We start from the raw sequence: 22,826 nt of genomic DNA, 5'->3' as shown, positions 1-22,826 counted from the left end.
GAAACTGGCAGACTGGTGTGGCCAGAGTATCTCGATCGCTCATAACCCTATGCCTCATCCTGTCAACACAAATTGCTTTGTTTTGAATGTACTCTCAAAGTCCAAGAGGCACATACCTGTATGACAGAATGCATCTTGGTAAGGCGATACCCAGCTGAATTAAAGTCCTTGGGTTTAGCTGCCAGAACCAATCTGAGAGTGTCCCCAGTATTTATCATATTGCCAGGCCTGGATACAAAAAATACTGCCGTGAATTTAGCCAGGGCATAGTTATGGTAACATGTGTCAACTGGAAATGTAGAGCAGGGCTCAGTCTGAGAGCAGCCATTTCTGGTTTGATTTATTTGGGGGGTTCAAAAAGAAAATGATGTTATTTTCGTGTCACATACCCCAGTCAGGTAAAATGTAAATGATAAAACGGGGGAAATACCAAAATAAACCCCAATCTAAAGCAAATGTATACGCTATCTCTACAGGAAGGAAGAAATAACCAGTATATTTTGTTGTTGCTGCTGTTTTTCATTGCTTTGTTTTGTTCTGTATTTGTTTCCCCTCATCTTGTATATATATTACACTACTTTCCTGTCTTTTTATTTTCCAATCTCCCTTCCTTTAATATGACTATGTATTAATAATTTTACCATTAATAATACTTACATTCCTAGCTTATGTAATCTAACTCCTCTTTTTTCTATCCTTATGGAGTATGTGTAATGGATATTTCCAGATTTTTTTTAAAATGTGTACTTAGTATGTGTGTGTTTGCAAGATGTGTGTGTATAAGGGTGTGTGTGTGCCACAGTGTGCATGTGGAAGTCAGGGGATAACTTTATGCAGTTAATTCTCTTCTTTCACCTTTATGAGGATTATGGGAACTGAGCTCAAGTCTCCACCTGCTCAGCAAAGTACTTTTGTCCTCTGAGGCATCTCAAAGGCTCTCTGTTTTTAAACTAGATTTTAAAAATTTATTTATTGTATTTTATCAAGTCGTGGTACAAGGTAACTAAAAAGCAATAGCAAGAGAAACTAAAGAAAATACAAAAACATTAATTTCCACTCTGATTTGCATATCTCCTCCTGTCTACTTTCCAGGGTGCTGTTTGTGCTTGTCTTCTAGGGCTTTCAGGTGCATCATTAAGTTATTAATTTGCATTATCTTGGTTTTTTTTGATGCAGGCACTTAATGCTATAACTTTGTTCTTAGGACTGCCTTCATCATACTCCCATAGGTTTCCGTATGTTGTACTTTCATTTTTATTCAAGCCTAAGCAATTTAAAATTTTCCTTCTTGATATCTTTCTTGACCCTAATTATCATTTACCATTCTGCAGTTTAGTTCCCAAGAGCTTGTGTATATTCTGTAGCATCTATTGCTGTTGATGCCCAGCTGAACTCCATTGTGGTCAGACAGAATGCAGATTATGTTGTCAATTTCCCTTGCTTGGTGTCCTAGTATGTGGTCAGTTTTTATAGAAAGTCCCATGGGCTTCTGAGAAGGATGTGTATTATTTAGTGTTTCGTGTAATATTCTGTAGATATCCATTTGATTAATGATATTGCTGAACTCCAGAGTTTCTGTTTAGTTTTTTTTTCCTAAGCTAACCTGTCTATTGGTGAAGTGGGATATTGAAATTACCCATGATTGCTGTGTTGAAGTAAATCTGTGGTTTGCTGCTGGCCGCAGGAATATCATAAGAATTCAGCTGGTTATGGCAAAGTCACTACCTGGAGGAATCAGGGAATTCCTCCAGAGGAAGCCAAATCCCAAGGAGTTTTTGGTGTTACTTGGCTTGTTATATATCAGCTGTATTCTGTTATGAAAATCATGTGTGCCTTCATAGATTTTCCAATTGACTTTTCCCTAAGAAAGGCTAACAGTGTGGACTGATCACTCTCTGGACATACACATTCCAGGTATTTGGAGAATAGCCTCAGGAAAGGCTTTCTCTGGAATTAGATTATCTCCCTTGGCTACTTTCAAGGACTAGCAGTAATAACAGTCCACATGTAAGTCTCCTGGTTTAAGATAAATTCCCCAAGGAGACACCGCCTAGGTCAGGTGGATGTTAAGTAATAGCTTTACACAATTCAGCTCGGACCCTCCTTTCTTACAGCCTTACCAACTTTATAGACCGTTAACTCCTTACCTAACCACTTCTAGGAATATTTAGATAACCTTCTGCGCTGACAGCTATGCTCAGCCAGAACTCCAGTTCAAGCCTCCCTGTAATTATCATTAGCAGCATCCGGCCAGGTCCATCCCCAGATGGAGGAAAGTACTTTATCAGAGATACCTCTGTACTCTCTAAGAACAGACTTAAGCATCCGGGCTACCTGTTTGAGAAGGCCTGGCGGATGTGCCAATTAAGCCTTACTTCCTCCTTTCCCAAACCTTACCTCTAGTTCCAGATCTCCCTTTAACTGTCACCAGAGGCATCTAGCTGTACACAGGTTGCCTATCAACTGAGCACACTTTCCCCCACCCTGCAGAAAAATGGCAGATAGCTTGGACAGATAGGAGCTACAGAAAAAAAGAAGACAGTTTTATTTTCTCCCATTGACCTAGCAACTTATAGATTCTTAACACTTTCTACCAACCACGTTTAAGATTATAGTTGAGCACATAAGAGCCCTCTTCTTAGATATTACCTTAATTTAGCCTTTACTTAATTCATTTCCCCATTGGTCACTTCCCCTTGGGGTTGCAAGTGATAATTAATGGTTATTGCCTCCCTGTGTGATTCTTATCACCTCTCCATTTGACCCTGGAAGCCTGGGTTTGCCCTGCTAAGGGAATACTGCTTGTAAGTGTATATATGCCAGGACTTCCAGGGCACGACAGGACAGAGAAGAGAAAAGAGAATGGAAGAACTAGATGGGTAAGAACTTGAGAGGAACAAACTGAGATGGGGAAGAAGTAGATTGAAGGGCTACAAGAAGAGTACTAGAGGAATGAGATGGAAGAGGAGGAAGAGCCAGATGGGGAAGAACAAGATGAGGTAGAATAAGAGGAGAGAGGAGATGGGAGAGGAGATGATATGGGAAGGAACAAGATGGATGAGAACCTAGAAGGGATCGCAGACAAGTGTAGAGAGAAATCAGGCTAAAGATGACCTAAATATGAGAGCAGAATATAAGCTTGTAACTGACACGGAATAATAAAGTGTATGGACTAAGGAGTTTTGTGTACATAAATTCATTTCTTCTCATCAAAGATTAATTATCAGCTGGTTGTAGATTCTTCCCGAACCCTGGGAGGGGACTATCGAGGGGCTGGACCCCCATAGTCCTCGACAGTGGTTTTAGATTTCAGCATGCTTCTTTCATGAAACTGGGTACCATGTAAAATATTAATGAAATCATGAGTAAAATTCCCCAAATCTAGGGAAATAGAAGTCTAATCAGATACAAGAGGCACATAGGACATCAAACAGAGAAGGCAAGGAAAAAAAAAAAACACCTCACAGTATTGTATTACAGTCAAAATAATAAATTTACAGTGTAGTTGGTTTTTTTTTTTTTCCTACTCTTTGGAGGCCTGCCACCCAGCTGCCAAATAAATACATGCAGACTTATTATTATTTCTGAATGCCCAGCCTTAGCTTGGCTTGTTTCTAGCTAGCTTTTCTAACTTAAATTATCTCATTTCTCTTTAACTACGTTTTACCTCTGGGCTTTTTACCTCTTTTTATTCTAGATATCTTTCTTTCCCTCTTACTCCGTGGCTGGCTGTGTGGCTGGGTGACTGGCCCCTGGTGTTCCTCTCCTCCTTTTCTCGATCCTCTCTTGCTTTTTTTCAAGATTTCTTCTCCAATTTATTCTCTCTGCCTGGCAGCCCCACCTGTCCCTCTCTCCTGCCTAAGTACTGATTGTTCAGCTCTTTATTAGACCAATCAGGTATTTTAGACAGGCAAAATAACACTGTCTTATAGAGTTAAACCAATGCAACAGAAAAGAATGCAACACATCTTTGTATCATTAAGCAAATATTCCACAGCATAAACAAATGTAACACTGTGGGGACTCACAGAGGCTTCCTAGTAAGGCCTTACTCAAGGTCAGAAAGTCTGAGCTTGCTTTATCCAGAAGGGCTGCATAATGGGATGATTTGGTCAAGGGCATGGTTACCAGGTGTTTTGAAGGGTTTACACTTGTTGGTACTTTATACCTCGACCTTGAAACGGGGAAGTCTTTTGCGCCTTCCCTTGCTGATGTATAAAAAGCCCATCATGATTAAACTTGGGGGGGGGAGGGGGAGCTGGATATTGACCCAGAGCCCTCCCGAAGCTATCCTGTGTCTCTGTCTTTCTTGTTGGCTCTGTCTATATATCTATCTATTACTTCCCCATTCTTCTCTTCTCCTTCCAAGAACCCTTCAACAGGCTGGAGCTGGCCTCTGACATAACACATCTTAAACTAATATTCCATGACAGGACAGAACAAAAAAAAGTATGTAACTGAAAAACTTTGAAAGAGAAGGGCCAAGGCAATACAAAGACAGGCCCATCAAAATAACTGCTGACTTTTCAGTCTAAACTATGAAAGCAAGACCAGTGTTTTTCAAATTCTAAAAAAAAAAAAAAAAAAAAAAAAAAATTACCACCCCAGGCTAATTAATATACCAAGCAAACTTAATTGATGGAAAAGAGAAGAACTTTCCATGATATACGCAGGTTAAATGAATTCATGAGCAAAGCAGCACTACCAAGGACACTGGAAGGAATATTTCCATCTGAAGAGAGAAATAAACACACCAAAGAGACCACAGGAGGGGGAAAATCAATGATGCTCCTCATTAAATAAAAGAAAATCAAGAAACTCCCAGATACTACAAACCCAACAAAATGGCAGGGAATGTGATAGTTTAATTTCAATGTCAACTTGCTACCATTTAGATCATCTAAGTAGGATTCCTCAACTGGAGAATTGTCTTAACTAACTTAATTGATGTGGGAAGACCTATTCCAAATGTGGGAGCACCTTCTGGTAATATCCCAGATAAAAAGGGAAGGGGTAGAAGGGAAATTATTCACTTTTTGCTCATTCGGTCTTCTCTCTGGCCACCAAGCTAATTTATCTTGTTGGCTGCTGCTGATTCCTCTGCTGACTTCAGAGCCAGCATAAGCAGGCTTTCATCAATGACAGAGGACCAGTGACTCTCCAGTAACTCCCCATATCTTCAGTGCCAGGTTTGGGCTGTGAGGCACCCAGCCCTATGGTCTGAGTAACTATCAGGTTCTCAGATGTGCTTTAAGCAGTGAATACTTGCTTGACAGATAGACAAGTTGTATCCCCCCCCCCTTTGGATAAATTCTATTAACTAACAGAGTGAACCGCCAATGAATGAACATGACACAGTGTTACCAAGTTCTCTTACATAGGGCATGAATGTATTGAACTGTGCCTATACTACACAAAAGGTACAATTTCCTGCCCAAGTATGCAATCTCACTAGTAGTTTGCCTGTGATGATGTCTTTCCCAGTGTGGTTTAAGGCTCATAAGAAGATAAAGTCCTCCCTGTTTCCCTCTGTTTTTACATTTGTGGATATTTTGAGATGTTATTTAAAGTGCCAACAGTATCAATCTAATCACGTCCCATAACTTTATTACCCTCTCTCTCTCCGTGACCCCTTCCCACGTGCTTTCCCACCGTAGGCCAGCATTGCACCTTTCTCACGGCACGGATCTGCCTGGAGACGGGAGCGAGGTAACCGAAAATGCTGGTGGGCGCGGGGAACCACCACTCCCAGAATCCTCCGCGCTCCCAGTGCCCACGGTTTCCTCTTCCGGTCCGGCGGCCGAGGAAACTGTAACAGCTATGCTGGGGACGCGGCGTGGAGTTTGATTCACCTTCACCTGCGCGGAGCACCCGCTGACCCCGGGCTTCCGCCCGGAGAGCTGTCCGACATGAACGGACGGGTGGATTATTTTGTCACGGAGGAAGAGATCAACCTGACGAGAGGACCCTCGGGTAGGCGCGGGACTCGGAGGGAGGAATTGCTGAGCTGGTTGGTTGGTTTTTGGAGCCGGGTTTACCTGGCTGGAGAGCAGGCCGGCCCGACCGACCGAGCGGCGTCCGAGAACGCTATCGGGCACGAGTCCATTTTTTTTTTTTTTTCCCTAGCTAGTTAACGGACCCTGGGACTCCGCTTCACGACCCAGTCGAATTATCACAGGCGTTTATGGCCAGGAAAGGTTTCTTCCTGCTGGTAGTAATCGAAAAGTCTAGAAAAACGCCCGCTGTTTAGTCAGCCTGTCGTAGACGCCGCATCCGTTATTCAGGTCCCCCTCATCATTCCTCTTTCTACGTGGGCCCGTTCAGGTAAAAAGGAGAGCAATCAACGGTGTGGTTTTCTGGGTGCATGGCAATTTCCCTGGTGCTAGGGACCCTGTCTACATTTCTGGGAAATGAATTTACAGTTTCAGCTGGAATGCTGAAGCAGGAGGATAACTATTACAGAAGTTTCCAGACCTAGCGCCACCCCAGAATTATTTGGACTTTTTTTTTTTTTTTTTTGCTTTTACTTTTCTTTAATAAACAAATTAAAATGAAAATGCTGTTTTTCTAGTCCCATCATTAGGGATTTGGATTCAGTATGGATTAAACAATTCTTTAAGCACTTCATGTTATTCTGACAGGAAAGTTCCCTTCCCACTCAGCCCTGCGGTGCGGTCTTCCTCATTGATGCTCGTGGTTGGGCTGGCCTTTTGACATTACTACGAGTGCTACTGTCTGTCTCCCTTGATCTTTGTTGTTTTCTTTATGGCTTTAACAGTTTAGGTAAAGGGTTAGCCACTTACGGCCAAGTTTTTGATCTAACATTTGATCAGTTTTTTGTTTGTCTTGTTGGTTTTAATGTATTGGCAGAGTAATTTAATTGATGTATGCTATAGTTTCTTCTCTGTAGAATGGAGATGGTTATGAAATGCATAGTGTTTCACATATAGTGTTAGGGTGAAGCCAGTTACTCCCTGGGAAATATTTAGAACATTGTCTTAACATATGGCAAGCAGTGTTTATTTGCTACTATTGTTATCATTAGTGAATGAATGTCTAGATTGACCTTAGTAAGTTCTGCTAAATACTGAATGAGAAGAGTTGAATAAATCACTGGTTGCTGTGAATTTCTATTCTACTTAGAATACTCTGTCAACTTTTCTCATCTACAAGTTTGCAATAGCTTAATCACTACTGATAGATTATTCTGTATAAAGCACAACTTTCAGAATTAGTCATACTTTTTGTCTTCCTGCTATGAGAAAATTGAAAGTTGGTCTTTGTTGGGCCCTGGCCCCCGTTTTTTGGGGAGCTGTTGCCTTGCTTGCTGACCTTGATCAGATGTCTTCCCTATGCTAATTCCCTGCTGGTTTCCTTCCTCCTAAACAGCTTACCGAAGGTGAATGCTAGAATGTAAAACATCTGTAGTTTATTTTTGCCCTCCCAGGTTCTTCCACTGTGCTGTAAGTCTGTATTTAAGGCTTCCTCCCTCCTTCAATAAAGGGCATTTTACTGAGTCGAATGACCCTCTGTCTTGTCTCTCTTTTCAATCCTCAGCCCCTGGCTCGGACATGGTGAATGGGTAGTAACGCGGGCGTTGCTACAGGTCCTATTTATGGGAGTAACTCACTGCTAATCTTTGTGGTTTATATAGAAGCTCTGTCCTGGTTGGGTGTTTTTTTTGTTTTTTGTTTTTTTTTTTTGTCAGCTTGGCAGAAGCTAGAATTATCTGGGAAGAGAAACTTCAATTGAGAAAATACCTGGCAAGCCTGTGGGGGCATTTTCTTGATTGATGATTGATGTGGGAGGATCCAGCTCACTGTGGGCGGTGAGTGCTACCCTGAGCAGGCAGTCCTGGATTGTAAGAAAGCAGGCTGAGTAAGTCATGAGGAGCAAGCCAGTAAGCGGCACCCCTCCAGTTCCTGTCTCCGGGCTCCTGCCTTGAGTTCCTGCCCTGACTTCTCTTCATGATAGACTGTTACTTGAAAGTGTAAGATTAAATAAGTCCTTTCATTCCGTAGTTGCTTGTGTCTTGGTGTTTTGTCATAGCAGCAAAAACCTAAGATAAGCTCAGAAACTAGTTCAGAGGCTTTTCAGTATGCCCAAGTGTCTTGAATTTTCTTATTTCATACAATTCTTCTCTCAGTATCAGTGACTTTTAAGGTTAACATGGTAGAAATGGATTTTATTATATTTATTTAGTTATTTGTGTGTGGGGCTGTTGCACCCAAAGTCTGATGTCCCCAAAGACCACTAAGAAACTGATCTGAAGCAAAGAGTCTTCTCATTCACGAGTTCAAACCTGGGCCCCTCGTTGGTTCTAGCGGTGGAGTGAGAGGGACCCCACGCAGTAACAGGATAGGACTTTTATAGTGGTTAGGGTCGGGGGGGGGGTGTCTAGGGGAGTTCCAGCTCTATAGAGTTACAGGCTCAGGACTGGTGCTTACTTCAGGTTGGTGGTTCTTGGTTTGAACTGATTGGAGAGTTGGCAGCTGCAAGGAAACTGCCCTGTCTTCTAGCAGTTTATGTCATCATATCTATATCATTAGCAGGTCCACTTTCTCTGACAACTAGACATCCCATTTCTTATCTGTAGGAAACAGCTATGGTATATAATCTATCATATCCTTTAGGTTATGGCAGGAAATGTCTGGAATTCATTTTTTATGTGGCTCTTAATTGTCTGGGTCTAGGGGGCAGCACATCCTCTGATGAGTTTCCCAGGGCCTGCTGCCCCCAGTCTGACCCTTCTCTAAGATGGCTGCAACTCTGTCATCCTCTCAGGGCAAAGGGGCTTGTAGAGCTCAGAGGACAACTTTTAGGAGTCAGTTTTCCCCTGGTGGCAAGTACTTCTACCACTGAGTCATCTAACCCCCCAGCCTCAGATCTTTAAATAAAAGTCTATTTTTATGTACTTTTCATCTTTTGATACTTCTTTTTCTTAGGATCTAATTGCTTTACAAGTCCATAGGCATCAAGTTCTTTAACCTAAATAGCCTACCATGATACTACTTTTTATGATGTTCGAGGTTTTTTTTCGTGCCTTCAGGCAAGAACCTAATGTACTTTGATATAGTCTCTTTGCAGTAGTATCACAGTATTTCCAGGGTCTTCCAATGAGAGCAGATTTCTGATATTATTTTTGCTTTAAGCACTTAATTCAACATAATATCACTGTTTGAACTTTTGGACATTTAAATGGGCATTGCCTAAATTCTAAGCATTGATCTTACAGATATAAAGTTTCTAGTTTTAGTATTTCCTTCAAACATTTAGAGGTAGGGAAAGCTCCAAGAGACTATTAAATAGAGGAATAATTATATCTAGGTAACATGTTTTTACACAAAAGCAATTTAATTTCTGTGTTGTATAGTTATTTGTTTAAAAATAATGTATTTATCCATTGAGTGGCTTCTGGAATTCATAATTATTTCCAAATATTAGTCATTGTTATTAGTCAGGGTTCTCTAGAGGAATAGAATCAATAGAATGAATATGTATATTAAAAGGGAGATTTATTAGATGGTCGTACTTGATAAGGTCTGAGTAGTCCAACAGTGCTTGTTTTCCCAGTGAAGAGGTTTAAAACCTGGTAGCTACTCAGTCCATGAGGCTGGATGCCTCAGCAGATCCAATCTGGTGCTGAAGATCTGGAGGATTCCTGGGGAGCCACTGACCTTTAATCCATCCTAGAAGCCCAAAGACACTGGATTCTGATAGCAGGGAAGAAATGTAGCAGCAGCAGAGGCAACAGCAGTAGGGGAGATGGTCTCAACCAACAGGGTGATTAAACTCACCAGGGAAGTGTGAAGGGAATAAGGCTTTAAAAGGAAGCTTTTTCCCTTGGACTGCATATCTGGTTGACATTAGAAGGTACTTCCTACACTTGAAAATCACTTACTGTTCGTTCGTGGTTAATCTCCTAGTTGATTCGAGATCTAGTAAAATTGAAAACCAAGATTAACCATTATATTGATGTAAATCATAGCACTTTCTAAGAAAAAGTAATTACACATTTAGAATTGAACTTGCTAAAAACAATCATTGGATGTTTGTTGGTTCAGTAAACAAGGAAAGGTTTCAAGTTCCTGCTTGTGGAACTAGTTCCTGGTCTGTTGGCACTGCTGGTCTCAGAATCTTCATGGTGACATCATGAAGACACACAGGGAAGAAGTCAGTAATTACCACTAAAAACTGTGTAATTTTGATAGTGCTATGGGAGTCTTTCTACAGGAGAAATATGAGAAGCCTCTGATTCTACGTATACAGTTCTGTTTATAGGCAGCATTGTCTGGTTTTACTGGGTGAAGGTGTGTATGATTGATTACCTCTTTGTGCCAGAATGATGTCAGACAAGAATCTTGGATATTTGCAGTTTTGTAAGGCAAATGAACCTACTGAAAAAACAGACAAACAAATCCACAATCACGGGAAAATGACAAGAATGAAATGAGTGTCTAAGTAGTGAGAGGGAAATGGCATGTAGTGTGGTCTTTGTCCTGCGCTTACTTCCTCAGCATTGTAAGAAAGGTCTTGGCAGTCTTTGATTCAGAAGGCTGTTCTGCTTTTTGTTCTTGGGCTCATTCCTCTTGTTATTTTAATTAATTAGTCATTAAAAAAAAGATTTACAAGCCGGGCGGTGGTGGCGCATGCCTTTAATCCGAGCACTCAGGAGGCAGAGGCAGGTGGATCTTTGTGAGTTTGAAGCCAGCCTGGGCTACCAAGTGAGTTCCAGGAAAGGCGCAAAGCTACACAGAGAAACCCTGTCTCGAAGAAAAAAAAAAAGATTTACAAATGTTTTAATCTGTATGAGTGTTTTGCCTGCATTAGTATGTTCACCATGTGTGTGCCTGGTGCTCACAGAAGCCAGAAGAGGGTGATAAAACCCCAAAACTGGAATTATAGGTGGTTGTGAGCTATATGGGTGGGTTCTGGGAACTGAACCCAGGTCCTCTGCAAGAGCAGCAAATGCTCTTAACTGCTGCGCTGCTATCTCTCTAGTCCCCAGGTTCTGCCAGTTTTCTATTAGCTGGTGATCTAAAGAATTGTTAAAGGCAGTAGTCATAATACCAAATGCTTTCAAAGGTTGAACAGTACATCTTTTATCCTTTATGAACAAGTTCAGCTTGGTTGTACTTGAAAACTCACTTTTTCCTATATCAAATTTAGAGATCTTAAAGTTGTAAAGACTCATTACTCTAAGCAATATGACAAGACTAACTTATTCTTTCTACCAGAGATTGAGCACAAAGACAGTTCTACTGCAACTGAGTAATATTAGGATTCCAATATTCAGACATAAGGGATCAGTGTGTTTCAGCAAGTTACTCCCAGACTGCCGTCTTTAGAAAGGGAAGAAGAAACACTCCATTTCCCTATAGTCTTTAGAGGCCTTTCAAAGGAAGGGATAGTTAACATAATACTTTCATAAAGAATAATTAAGGAAGTATCTTTCTGGAAGTGTATTAATTACTGTATATTTTGTACTTGTATTTTATATTTTGTCCTGGCAAAATGAGTCTCTGTTTATAGTCACATAGGCTTATTTAGTTCTTATGGAACTCTTAAGTAGTAGGTATTTAATCTGCACTATCAGATTAAGACATTATCTTAGGGAAGTTAAAGACTTTCCCAAGATCTAAGGCCAGTAAGAATCAGAAGATTCTACTCTAGGTCTGTTGATCCTCTTGTACCAGGTATTTCCTCCCAACACCTAAGAAATTGCTGACCTTTCCCCTGGCTTTGATTTTGTTACGGCATGCCTTATATCCTCCAGGGATTTGATGCATGCAAAAAGACTGGAAAAATCCATTGTGGAGGAAGTTTGTAGGTTTTGACGTTGGTAGAGCTGCAGGCACATGAGGGTGAGGACCTGAAAACAGAACATTACATCAAAGTACTTAGGATTTTTCAGTCATGTGTGTCACCTAACCACTAACTGCAGTTATTGCTAACAGTTTTCTGATTTGTTCCTTCCTGCATCTCTTAAATAGACTGGAGACTAGAGTGCTATACGTTTGCTCTGTTTTCTCTGACTGTAGGAAATTTAGCCCTGTATGGAATTTACAGTACAATAGAGATATAGTGTTCACATGCAGAGGGTTAAATCTCATTGCCTATACTCATGTGATTAAGGACTGTGAGGGGTATGTATGTAGCAGGAAAGCAAATGAAGAGGGATGCATGGAAGAGCATGCCAGTCTGACCCTGTATTGTTTTTCTCATCACTATAGCAAAATATCGACAACAATGGTTTAGGGAAGGGAGGGTATATTTTGTTTTATAGTTTGAGGGCAACATCCATCATGCCAGGAAAGGCCCAAGAGCAGGAACTTGAGGTGGCTGGTAATATTCCCCCCACAGTTAGGAGGGAGAGAGAAGAATGCTGGCATTCTGCTCACTGTTTTCCTTTTCATTCAGAGTTTATCCCAGGCCATAGAGTGGCTCCACCTTCATTCAGGACAAGCCCTCCTTTCTGTTAAGGTTTCCAGGCACACTCTCACAAATATAGCCAGAAGTTTGCTTCCTAGGTGATTTTAAATACAATCAACAATAAAGATAAACCATCCCAGACTTCATACTGGAAAAGAGCTGTGGGCCCTTTTGGTAGTTTAAAGAAGATTGAACTTAGTGGCTTTATAGTAGGGACAGGTTTTAGTGCCAGGGTCGGGGGTGATAATAGCTTTAGCCATAATAACAAGAAGAAAATTAGAAAAATGTATTTCTAAGAGATCAGTGAATACATAAATCTGAATATAGGAGAACTTTAGGAGATTCAAGAGAGAAATTGCTGAGGTAAATAGAGATTGAATTGTGGAGAATATGCAGTGTAACTGTGGAATCAATTTTTCCCTTAGATTCCATCTTCCTCCTCCTCTTCAATGGTTAAGACTGAGCTTAAGAATCATTTCTGGAAGTTGTCTTTACCCAGGCTAAAAGCCGCCTTATTATCAATGTCATATATGAATTGTAGATTACCTTCCGTGTATTGCCAAAGGCCCCCCCGCCCCCCAGTAAGGAACAGGTAGAATGGTTATCTCCATTTTACAAATGAAGAAACATTGAATTCTATTGTCACATAGCTCTCTGAGGCAGAATTGGACTGTGTGGAATTAAAATCCAGACTAAATACTGTAGGTTTGGTCATTATTATTTGCTTTTTTGCTTGTATCTTGTCTCTGTACTTCACTTTGAAGCATTCTTTTTTTTTTTTTTTTTTTTTTTTTTTTAAGGAACATATATTTCACTAGGAATGGTAGTGCATGCCTTTAATTCCAACACTTGGGAGGCAAAGGCAGAGGCAGGCAAGTCTCTGTGAGTTCAAATCCTGCCTCGTCTACATTGCTAGTCAGTGTAATGTAGTGAGACCTTGTCTACACAACACAACTGTTAGAAAAAGAACATATATTTTATTTTTGTTTTCCTAGTGCTTTAGTTTGTGACACAAAGTGGTCAGTAAGTGCAATTACCAAACTGATAGATGTAGAATATTATAATGGGATACTTTTAAGAGAACTAATAATGCCACTGTCCAGCTTTCAAAGTCAAACAGTGGTCTTCACTAGATGCAGTTAAGAAACACTGAAAGGTTGGACATAAGCTGTTATTACTATAGCTAAGAAACAGCTAAGGTGTCATAAACAAGAGGAAGGAATGGCTGGAGAGCCCTGCAAAAGAGAGAAATATATAATTGTGTTTTGAGATTATGTTAAGGATCAGATCTAAGAAGAAATTCTTAAGAAAAAATGTTAAAGTAATATATGTAGGCATTATTTGGGATAAATAGAAAAGCAAGCTCTTTGGCACTAAACTATAGAAACATTTTACTAAGCAGAAAAGTAGCCAGTGATTATATTTGATTAAATGCAATATCAAAGGAAATTGAACCAGAATTGTTGCTTTCACAGGATTAGAAAAATAAAGTAAAACTGTGTTCAATATGTACCTACATTATGATTTGGAATTGCAAATACTATAATATAGAACGAGAAATCATCTCTGGTTCTAATAGTTTTGCAGTACAATAGGAGAATGCCTTAGCTTTCTACAACTATGACAAAAATTCCTGATATCAATAATTTACATGGAAGGAAGGTTCATTTTGGTTCATGGTTTCAGCCTTTGTAAGCTCTGTTGCTTTTAGTCTTATAATGAGTATATAAGAAAGTTGTTCATTTCATGGAAGCTAAGAGGCAGAGAAAGGGCATTCCCCTTCAGTGACATAACTTTATCATTAGGTTCTATCTCTCTATCACTTCTCACAAATGGCACAGTCTGGCAACTGAGCCTGTGGTACGTGAGTCCTTGGTGGAAAACACACCTAGACCATGACCGAGAGTAATGATGGACATGTGCTAAAAGTACCCCCTCCTAAGAAAAGGAATGTAAGACCTGTGAATTTTCATAAGGTATGTTCTGTTTCTTATAGATTCAGATTCAGTGGTACACTGTGGGGGTGGAGGGTACCAATAACTAGAGGTGCCTTTCACAGGTGTTTTGGAAAGAAGTTAGATAATGTTACTCTCCCCTTGTACCTCAAACTATGGTTTCATGCCCCTACATATAAAGTTTACTATGTGTTGAGTAAGAAGTAGTAGAAAAAGATTGAAAAGATATTAGTTCCACAGTTAAAGAAAAAGAGGCCATGGATTTGAGAGGTAGGGAGGTGTACATGGAAGGGTTGGAGGGAGGAGAGGAAAGTAGGGAGTGTTGTGATTATATTTTAATTTAAAACATGAAGAAAGGCAGTCGTAGTAAAATGGGTCTGGATTGTTATAGGAGGCAAAACTAAAGAGATTACATAATTTCATTGTGGAAAATAAGAGAGCCAGGGGGAAACATGGTCTAATAGATGAAATGCATAAATTCAGTACCTAGTCAGTTGTTTATTACGAAGTAAGAGGAATAATTATGTTTACCGAGATAGTTGAAAAACAAGCTTTCAGAACCATGGAAAGAGTTTATACTGCATATTTGGAAAGATAGTACCTTCAAACATCTTTGCTAGGCTGTACTTTTTTTAGCCCATCAGATGAGATACCAGGAAGATAGGATACAGAAGGACCAATTGTGTGTAATGCTTTTTAATGGTTGCATCATCTTTCTGTTCTCTGAGGTTAAAGGTTTCCTTTATTTGTCAGTGCATTCATTACTATAATTCTAAGTGATAATCCCAACAGCGAGAATAAGACCACTACCACAATTTGAGCCAAATTTGAAGCAAACTTGATTTTTTTATTGGGGTGTACCCAAGAGCTGGCGGGTGACTGCTTCCTAAGTCAGGTTGAAGAGAGCAGCCCTGAATCCATTTCTTGGGCCCCTTTTAAGGAGTAAAATCATGAGTAGTTTTACAGAAGAGAGACAATGGGGGCAATAAGGAAATACAGAAAAAGCTCACAAACAAAAACCAAACTATCATGTAGTCACCATGTGATTAGGGAAGGTTCAGGCATGGTCAGGAAGGGTAAAGGTATCACAAAAACAAGTCAAGGTCATGAGTTGGGCAAGGTCAGGTTCCAGGAAACAAAGAGCAACTTAGTAAATAGAAACTTATTTTTAACAACACAGCACAATGGCTCCTGCCTTCAAAATGGAGTCCGGCAGGTTCCTCAATAAGTAACAAACAAGAGACATTTTATATTAGGAACAGAGTTTCTCTAAAGAATGTAATTGTTGGGATTTAAAATGCCTTAATTGTTTAACCTCCTGAATTGCTCATGTGAGCCATCTATTTTCTATTCATTTATATTTATTGAGCAGCTACTGTGGAGACAAGTTTCTGTACTAGTCACAGAGAACTGAGTGTCAAAATAGAAGAATATAGTATTTAAAAATCAGAGTGAATCTTTGCATACTCTCATTTATTTAGTCTACTGTCAGTCTTGACCGTGATATCACTGTATTAATCTGTACTATCATTTTGCCCCAGATATTATCTTGCTCCTTTGGTGGAAGAAAGAATAAGAATGACTGAATGCCGATTAAGCTTAACCATGTAATAACGAGACTTGGTACAAGTTACTTCTCTTTATGTGTCTATTCCAAGTATTATTAGAACTTAATTACATACTTGAAGATTATATATTTTTACTGTTTTATATCTTTATAATGTTAATACTGCACCAGGTATTTCTAAGCACTTTACCAATATAATAATAATAATAATAATAATAATAATAAAAATGAAAATAAAATAATATTATTTAAAGTGCTTAAATAGTGCCTGCCCTTACAACTGCTCTGTCTAGAATAGACTTTAGTGGGGCAAGAGCTGCTTGCATGTAACCTTAGAAATGAGGCCTTGAACACTGGAAACAGAAAAGGGGAGTGATATTCAGGGGATCCTGGGAGGTTCCATGAGTGTGGCTTCCCAGTTGTATTTAGAAGAAGCAACCTCACAGCAGACTTACTGGTTTTCTGCCTCTTACAGTTTTTATGCCCCTTCTTTTGAAATATTCCCCAAGCCTTAGTTGTAAGGGTTGGGTTGCCGATGTATCAATAGGGGCTAGGTAGCCCGTAGTCAATTGTTTGCATTTTAACCAGTGACACCCGTTGACCTGCCAGTGTGACTGGGGAAATCTTATGGAACTCCACCCTTACCTGAAGAGCCACAGGCAATTTGATAACTGCTGAGAGAGGGAGAATTAGTCATTCCCAGGGATGAGGCTCTTGATTGGTTATTCAGTAGCGGGTGGTCAGCCCTAGAAACATTATACATGCGGACAACACTGAACAGACTCAGCAAGTTATATTTGTTAGTTTAGATGTATATGTAATAACAATGGTTAAAGAAGGGGAGGCCACATGGACTTTTGAGGCAGTGAGGTGAGGGGTACATGGGAGGAGGGAAGGGAGAAAAAGAAGGGGGAAATGATGTAATTATAGTTTAATAAAATAAAACTATTCATCTGTAAAATACCAAATAATACTTAATGTGTTTGGTAAGAAGATTAAATGAGACAGTGGGCATGTAGAATGTGTAAGCATTGCAGCTTGAATGGAAATGTATCCTGGCAGCTGGAAGCCAAGGAATACCACAAAGTCGCACCACACAACAAACCTCACACATGAGATTTATTGAGAGGGAAAAAACCAGGAGGGTGGCTGCCTTTCCTCAAGCAAGAAACAGCAGCAAACTGAACAGGATAGAGAGCTTATATAGAGCTTCTTGGGAAGGGGGTGGACATTTTCAGGGTGGAGTTTTCCAGGGTGGAGATGGTGGGATTTCATGTTCAGAGATTGGGCTTTTTGCTCTGTAGGGTGGGGCCAGCGTCCAGCAGTTAGGGCAGTTAGAATATTCTGTAGGTGGAACTTGGCAGTTAGAGGTCCTAGGGGAAGGGGCCTGGCCATTCCTGTGCAGGGTGGGGGCAGGGTCCAGCAGTTAGGAAAGTTACTCTGTGGGTGGAACCTGGGCCACTCAAGTGGCTTGAGGGGCTTACATCCCCCCCCCTTTTTTGTATTTTATTAATAAACAATCGGGTCACAGGAAAGGGGGTGATGTTATCATTAGACTACTTCCTGCTAAATCAGGGCATCGAGGTTCTTTGGGCAATCTTGATCTTCATCATCAGGATGTAACCAGGTGCTGCAAGTCTCTGACTCCATAGCTAGGGACTGGTAATCTTGTAATAGTAACTGGTTAAAAGTCTGGTTAGACATCTCTTGGATCTGTGTTGAAGAAATCTAGACAAGAATTTTATAAGGCAGGGTGCAACTAGTAGTATTAAGAAAAGAAGGAAAGGAGAGGTGAGAAGGGCAGCATCCAGTTTGATATTGGACCATCAGTGATCCACTGGCCAGAGGCATCAAGCTGTTTCTTAGGGTTTGAAGGTCTGTCTGAAGGTGTCGGATATTATCTTTTATAGGTCTGCTAAGGACAGCCTACATCTGGCCAATGTCGACAGTCATCTCTAGTTTGATCACAGAGAAAGAAGGAATAGAGGACCAGTGTTATTAGAAGTTGATTTGGGTGTCACAGGGTGTCACTATCTCCTTTTGGCAACCTGCTGGTGAGCAGTCTCCAGACCCCACTGTACAAGTGGTCTGGTTGAACCATTAAGTATAGATTTAACAATAGTATAGAGGGGAAAGAAAACTGAAACATTTTCCATCATCCTAAGTCCCTTTCTTATACTTTCAGAACTTTCACGAACTGCCTTAAATCAATTTCTTATAACTCCAGAACTTTCATGTACATGCCTTAAATAATTTTCTTATACCTCCAGAACTTTCATTTACATGACACTTTAAAATACTTAATTATACTTTCAGAACTTTCATTTACATAACACCTTCTTATACCTTTAAAACTTACTTAAGCTTTCACATTCTAAGATCTTTATAATATTTGTATGTTCCTATATGAGTACATGAAGGTACAGTATTAATACCTTATTAAACAAGTACTGTTGTTTTTTTTTTTAATTCTGTCATAAACCTTGTTTTTATGATTTTTGTTTTCAGGACTGGAATTATCATACAAGAATAGAGAAAATATGCATAGGTGATAAGCCCCAGTGAAGGAGAGATGGATAGGGGAATTATAAGGGACTGAATCAGCCTTTGACAGCCTGATATAGTGTAACCCTATAGGACAGGCTGTTGATTATAGGTGAGGGTCTCTTGAATGATAAACATCCATATGTAAGAGCTGCCCCAGATAGGTGTAGATAAGAAGAAATAGAGAAGAAGCAAGTTTAGATATAGGAGAATTTTGGATTATTTATTTATGCAGTGGCAGAAGTTGTCATCATTGAAAATTGAGAATGCCAGTTTTGGCTGTTTGAACTGTACTAAGGCTAATGAGAGGCTTTCATAAAATTAGAGTCCATGGAGGAAGAGGGGAAGGGTCACAAAGTGAACTCCGGAGTTTCTATAAGACCCAAGTGGGAGCGGGGAGACAGGAGGGACTAGGTCACAGAGGTCCAGATGGGCTTCAGGAAACTGTGGGGGCTTAGCAGGCAGCTCCTAGAGGGAGGCAGCCAGAAAACAGGGATGGTCCAATAGTTGCCCACATGGGAGGTCCTGGAGGGTGTAGCAGGCTCCAGGAGCCAGTGAGAGGACGTTTACCAAGTAGGTGAGGAGAGATGGATGGTCAGAGCAGGTGGAGGAAGAAGCAGCTGAAGAATTTGGAACCAAATATGATGGATAGCAGAAGCCAGCAGAAACAAATGGTCTGCACACATCTTAAGGCTCCAGTCAGCATCCATTGAGTCATTTTGAAATGTTAAGACATGGGTGTGGTGATATATTGTGCACCCCAATATATTATGTACCCTAATAGTGTACCCTAATAAACTTACCTGGGGATCAGAGGACAGAGCCAGCCACTAGATTAGACACAGAGGCCAGGCAGTGTTAGTACATACACCTTTAAATCCTATCATTCAGTAGGCAAAGATCCATCTGGATCTCTGTGAGTTCAAAGCCACACTGGGAACAGAGCCAGGTGTGGTGGCACGCACCTTTAATCCCAGCACTTGAGATCTCATGTCTTTGCTTGGGAAGGACACACGCCTTTAATCCCAGGAAGTGATGGCAGGAAGCAGAAAGGTATATAAGACCAGGCACTAGAGGCTTTTTAGCAGCAGTTTAACTAAGACCCATTCCAGTGAGGACTCAGGTTTTCAGTCTGAGGACACAAGATCAGCTGAGAAGTTGGCAAGATGAGATTGGCAGTGGCTTGTTCTGTTTCTCTGATCTCTCAGTTTTCACCCCAATATCTGGCTCTGGGTTTTTTTTTTTTTTTTTTTTTTTTTTTTTTTTTTTTTTTTTTTTTTTTTTTTTTTTTTATTAAGAAGACCATTTAGCGATTCGCATTTCACGTGGGCAGTACAGGCTGAAGAGAAACTACTGTTGAGTTGGTAAGTCAGAGATCCTGAACCAAGTGGTAGGTTCCATTGGTTTTTATAACTTCAAGTATAGGGGTTTTAAAGGGAGAAGTGGGGGGGCAGAAGATTCTTTCTTAGGTCAGAGATGAGAGGCTTAAGTCCCCTGAGGCTTTGGAAAGAAAGTGGGTATTGAGCCTGGGTTATGTATTTGGTGGGGTTTTGTAGTTGAATAATAAGGGCTGTGATGTTTGGCTATAGAGGGGTTTTAGGTGTCCCATACCTAGGGATCTACCCGAGAGGTTGGAAGAGAAGAGGTGTGTCAGATCGTATGGTTTGGAGGAGGAGGAGGAAGGGAATGGCTGGTGAGCCTGGGGTCAAGAGGATGGGGGGAGCAAAAGAAATAGAGGCTCCTGTAGCATGAATCTTAAAAGTTCTTATTAATAAAATCAAACCTGAGGCCAGTTATTGGGGTCCATGCTGGTTGATCAGAGAGACAGAATAAGCCACAGCTATCTCACCTCGCCGGATCCTCAGCTGGTCCTGTTTCCTCAGACTGGAAGCTTCTGTGTCCTCATCCAGAATGGGTCTCCGCTGAATTGCTGCTTGAAAGCCTGAATGCTTAACCAGCCAAAACCTTCTAGTTTCTGGTCCTCACGCCTTATATATCTTTCTGCTTTCTACCACCACTCCCTGAGATTAAAGGCTGTCTTTCTGAGATTAAAGGCGTGTGTTACCATGCTTGGCTATTTCCAATGTGGCCTTGAACTCACAGAGATCCAGAGGGATTTCTATCTCTGGAATGCTAGGATTAAAGGTGTGAGTGCCACCATTTTCTAGCCTTTGTATCTAGTGGGTGTCTGTTCTCTGACCCCAGATAAATTTATTAGAGTACACAATATTTTGGGGAACACAATACCACCACAGGCTCCCACATTGCCTAGGAGGTTCTTTTCCATCAGGAGGATGGGTACATGTTGGCACCATTAGGAAGGAATTGGTAGGGGAAATACCCCTCAAGATACCGCTAAGTGCTGGGGTTTCGTGAGCCTGGTAAGGCTGTCTTCTTACTCTAAAAATAGAAGAATGAGAAGGAGAGGTGGGTCGTCAGAACTTTGTCAGGACCAAAGAAGTGGGCCCAGTGTCCATAAGGAAGGAGATGAATTGCCCTGATACTGTGGTAACTACTTGAGGCTCCCTGTCAGAAATGGTAGTGGTCAGGCCAAGGGAGTCTGGGCCCCCCGAGTCATTCATGGCTAGACCAAGGAGGTCAGATGAAGGTTGATCTGGGCTTGATGTCCCCATGCCGCAAGGGACATGGGGGCAATAAAGACCCCAATGCCCTTCTGGATGGCACCTTGCACATGGTCTGGGTGGTTTATGAGGGTTCGGACAGGCCCAGGTCCAGTGACCCTCCTGACTACATTTGAAACAAGGATACAGAGGTTCTCGGGCTTTAGGAGACCAGGGAGCCTGGGCTTTGGACAGCTGAGAGGCCTAAGCTGTCATTAGGTGTTTTTGTTTTGGGGGCTTTTTCATCTCTCCCATGGTAAACCTTGAAGGCCACAGTGAAGACGTCTGCCTGTGGAGTCAGGGGTCCTCTCCCTAGACGTTTGAGTTTGGCCCTAGTATCAGGGAAATTCTGGGAGAAGTAGGTCATAAGGAGCTGTTTCCCATCTGGGGTCTCAAGATCCAGATTAGGATATAGCAAGAGGGCCTTTGTAAAGTGGTCTAGAAATTGAGGTAGGTAGGTAGGTTTTTGTGCTTTTCCTGGATGACTCCTTGGACTTTTTCATAATTTACCACCTTAAGGGCGGCCTTGTGGATGCTGGCCAGGAGGCAAATTATAAATTGATTCCTAGCTAGGATGCCTCCTGGGGTATTGTAATCCCATTCAGGGTCTTCATCGGGGACTGCCATAGCCTGGTCCCAGACTTGCCTATGCTCCTCTTGAAGAAGATTGTTAGCAAGAATCATATAAACAACATGGAAAGTGAGGTTGTAATACTCAGTAATATATTGAATATACAGTCCGTTTTCATAGAGCAAGGCCTTACATGATAGTGGAGTACTCTGCTTTAATGCCACATACTCAGCCCTGACTGGGTGGGCAACCTGTTGCTGAGGAGGAAGAAAGGGAAACTATAAAGAAAGAGAAGGGACTACTGGTTGAGGCTGATAAGGGAAGGTTCACTAGTGTGATAGAAAATAGTGGAGGAATTATTTGGTTTGGGCTTCATTGCTAGGAGTTGTTTCCTCCTTGGTTGGTTTATCTTAAAATGGCATCATACCACATGGTTCCTTTAAGATTACCTAAGTATGGATTTTTAACTATTAGCCCCAGTGTTACAGGTTTTTCAGACTTGTAACTTTACCCAGTATGCTTACAGATCTTTGAGGCAAGATTTATACCTTAGCAAAAGTTTTAGAGAACAAAATCAAAGTTTATGAGATGAGTAGCAATAGTCCCCACTGGGAATAGTCTGTCCCTTTATCTTGTTTTGCTTTCCTTTCTGTCACATAGCAGGTGGCTTGCATGATATGGGACAGAGATTTTGGAGGAAACCTTTTAAACAAGCATGCTTGGGTCTAGAGGAGCCATACCCTAACTGTAGAGCCAGCTTTTAATTGAAGTGGGACAGTATAAAACAATAGTCTAATGCCACTCATACCTAAATGACACCTGAATCCCAGTTAGAACTGAATCCAGTAAGCTAACAAAGAAGGCTTAAGATGGGAATTTTTGAACCCTGGACACAGACAGCAGACACTGCAGGAAGGAGCTGAGTGAGAGATGCACCAGCCAGGGAGGAGTGTGTGCGTGCTGCAGCTGGCCTGCTCCTGTGCTTTCTCCCCCTTCTGCTGGGTCTGGCCCCTAGCTCCCACTTTGCAACAAACTTGCAGATCTGTCTATGGTAACTTAAAAGACAGGGCATTTACACAGTGTGTGTGTGTGTGGGAGGGGAGAGACACTAGACAAAAACAAACAGGACTTGGAGC

The 22,826-nt window shown here is 41.1% G+C and overlaps 1 protein-coding gene across 1 annotated transcript in view; it reads left to right on the top strand.

Moving 5' to 3' along the window:
• The first annotated feature begins 5,663 nt into the window (after positions 1-5,663).
• Positions 5,664-22,826, top strand: part of Synj2bp (synaptojanin 2 binding protein) — a 38,240-nt gene continuing 21,077 nt past the window's right edge. Inside the window, exon 1 of the mRNA XM_042260858.2 lies at positions 5,664-5,973. Within this exon, the coding sequence (XP_042116792.1) occupies positions 5,910-5,973 (64 nt within the window). The 5' untranslated portion in view covers positions 5,664-5,909. The remainder of the gene's footprint in view (positions 5,974-22,826) is intronic.

The sequence above is a fragment of the Peromyscus maniculatus genome, chromosome 14 (assembly GCF_049852395.1).
Source record: "Peromyscus maniculatus bairdii isolate BWxNUB_F1_BW_parent chromosome 14, HU_Pman_BW_mat_3.1, whole genome shotgun sequence".
Taxonomy (NCBI): domain Eukaryota; kingdom Metazoa; phylum Chordata; class Mammalia; order Rodentia; family Cricetidae; genus Peromyscus; species Peromyscus maniculatus.
This window is presented reverse-complemented; position numbering and strand designations above follow the sequence as displayed.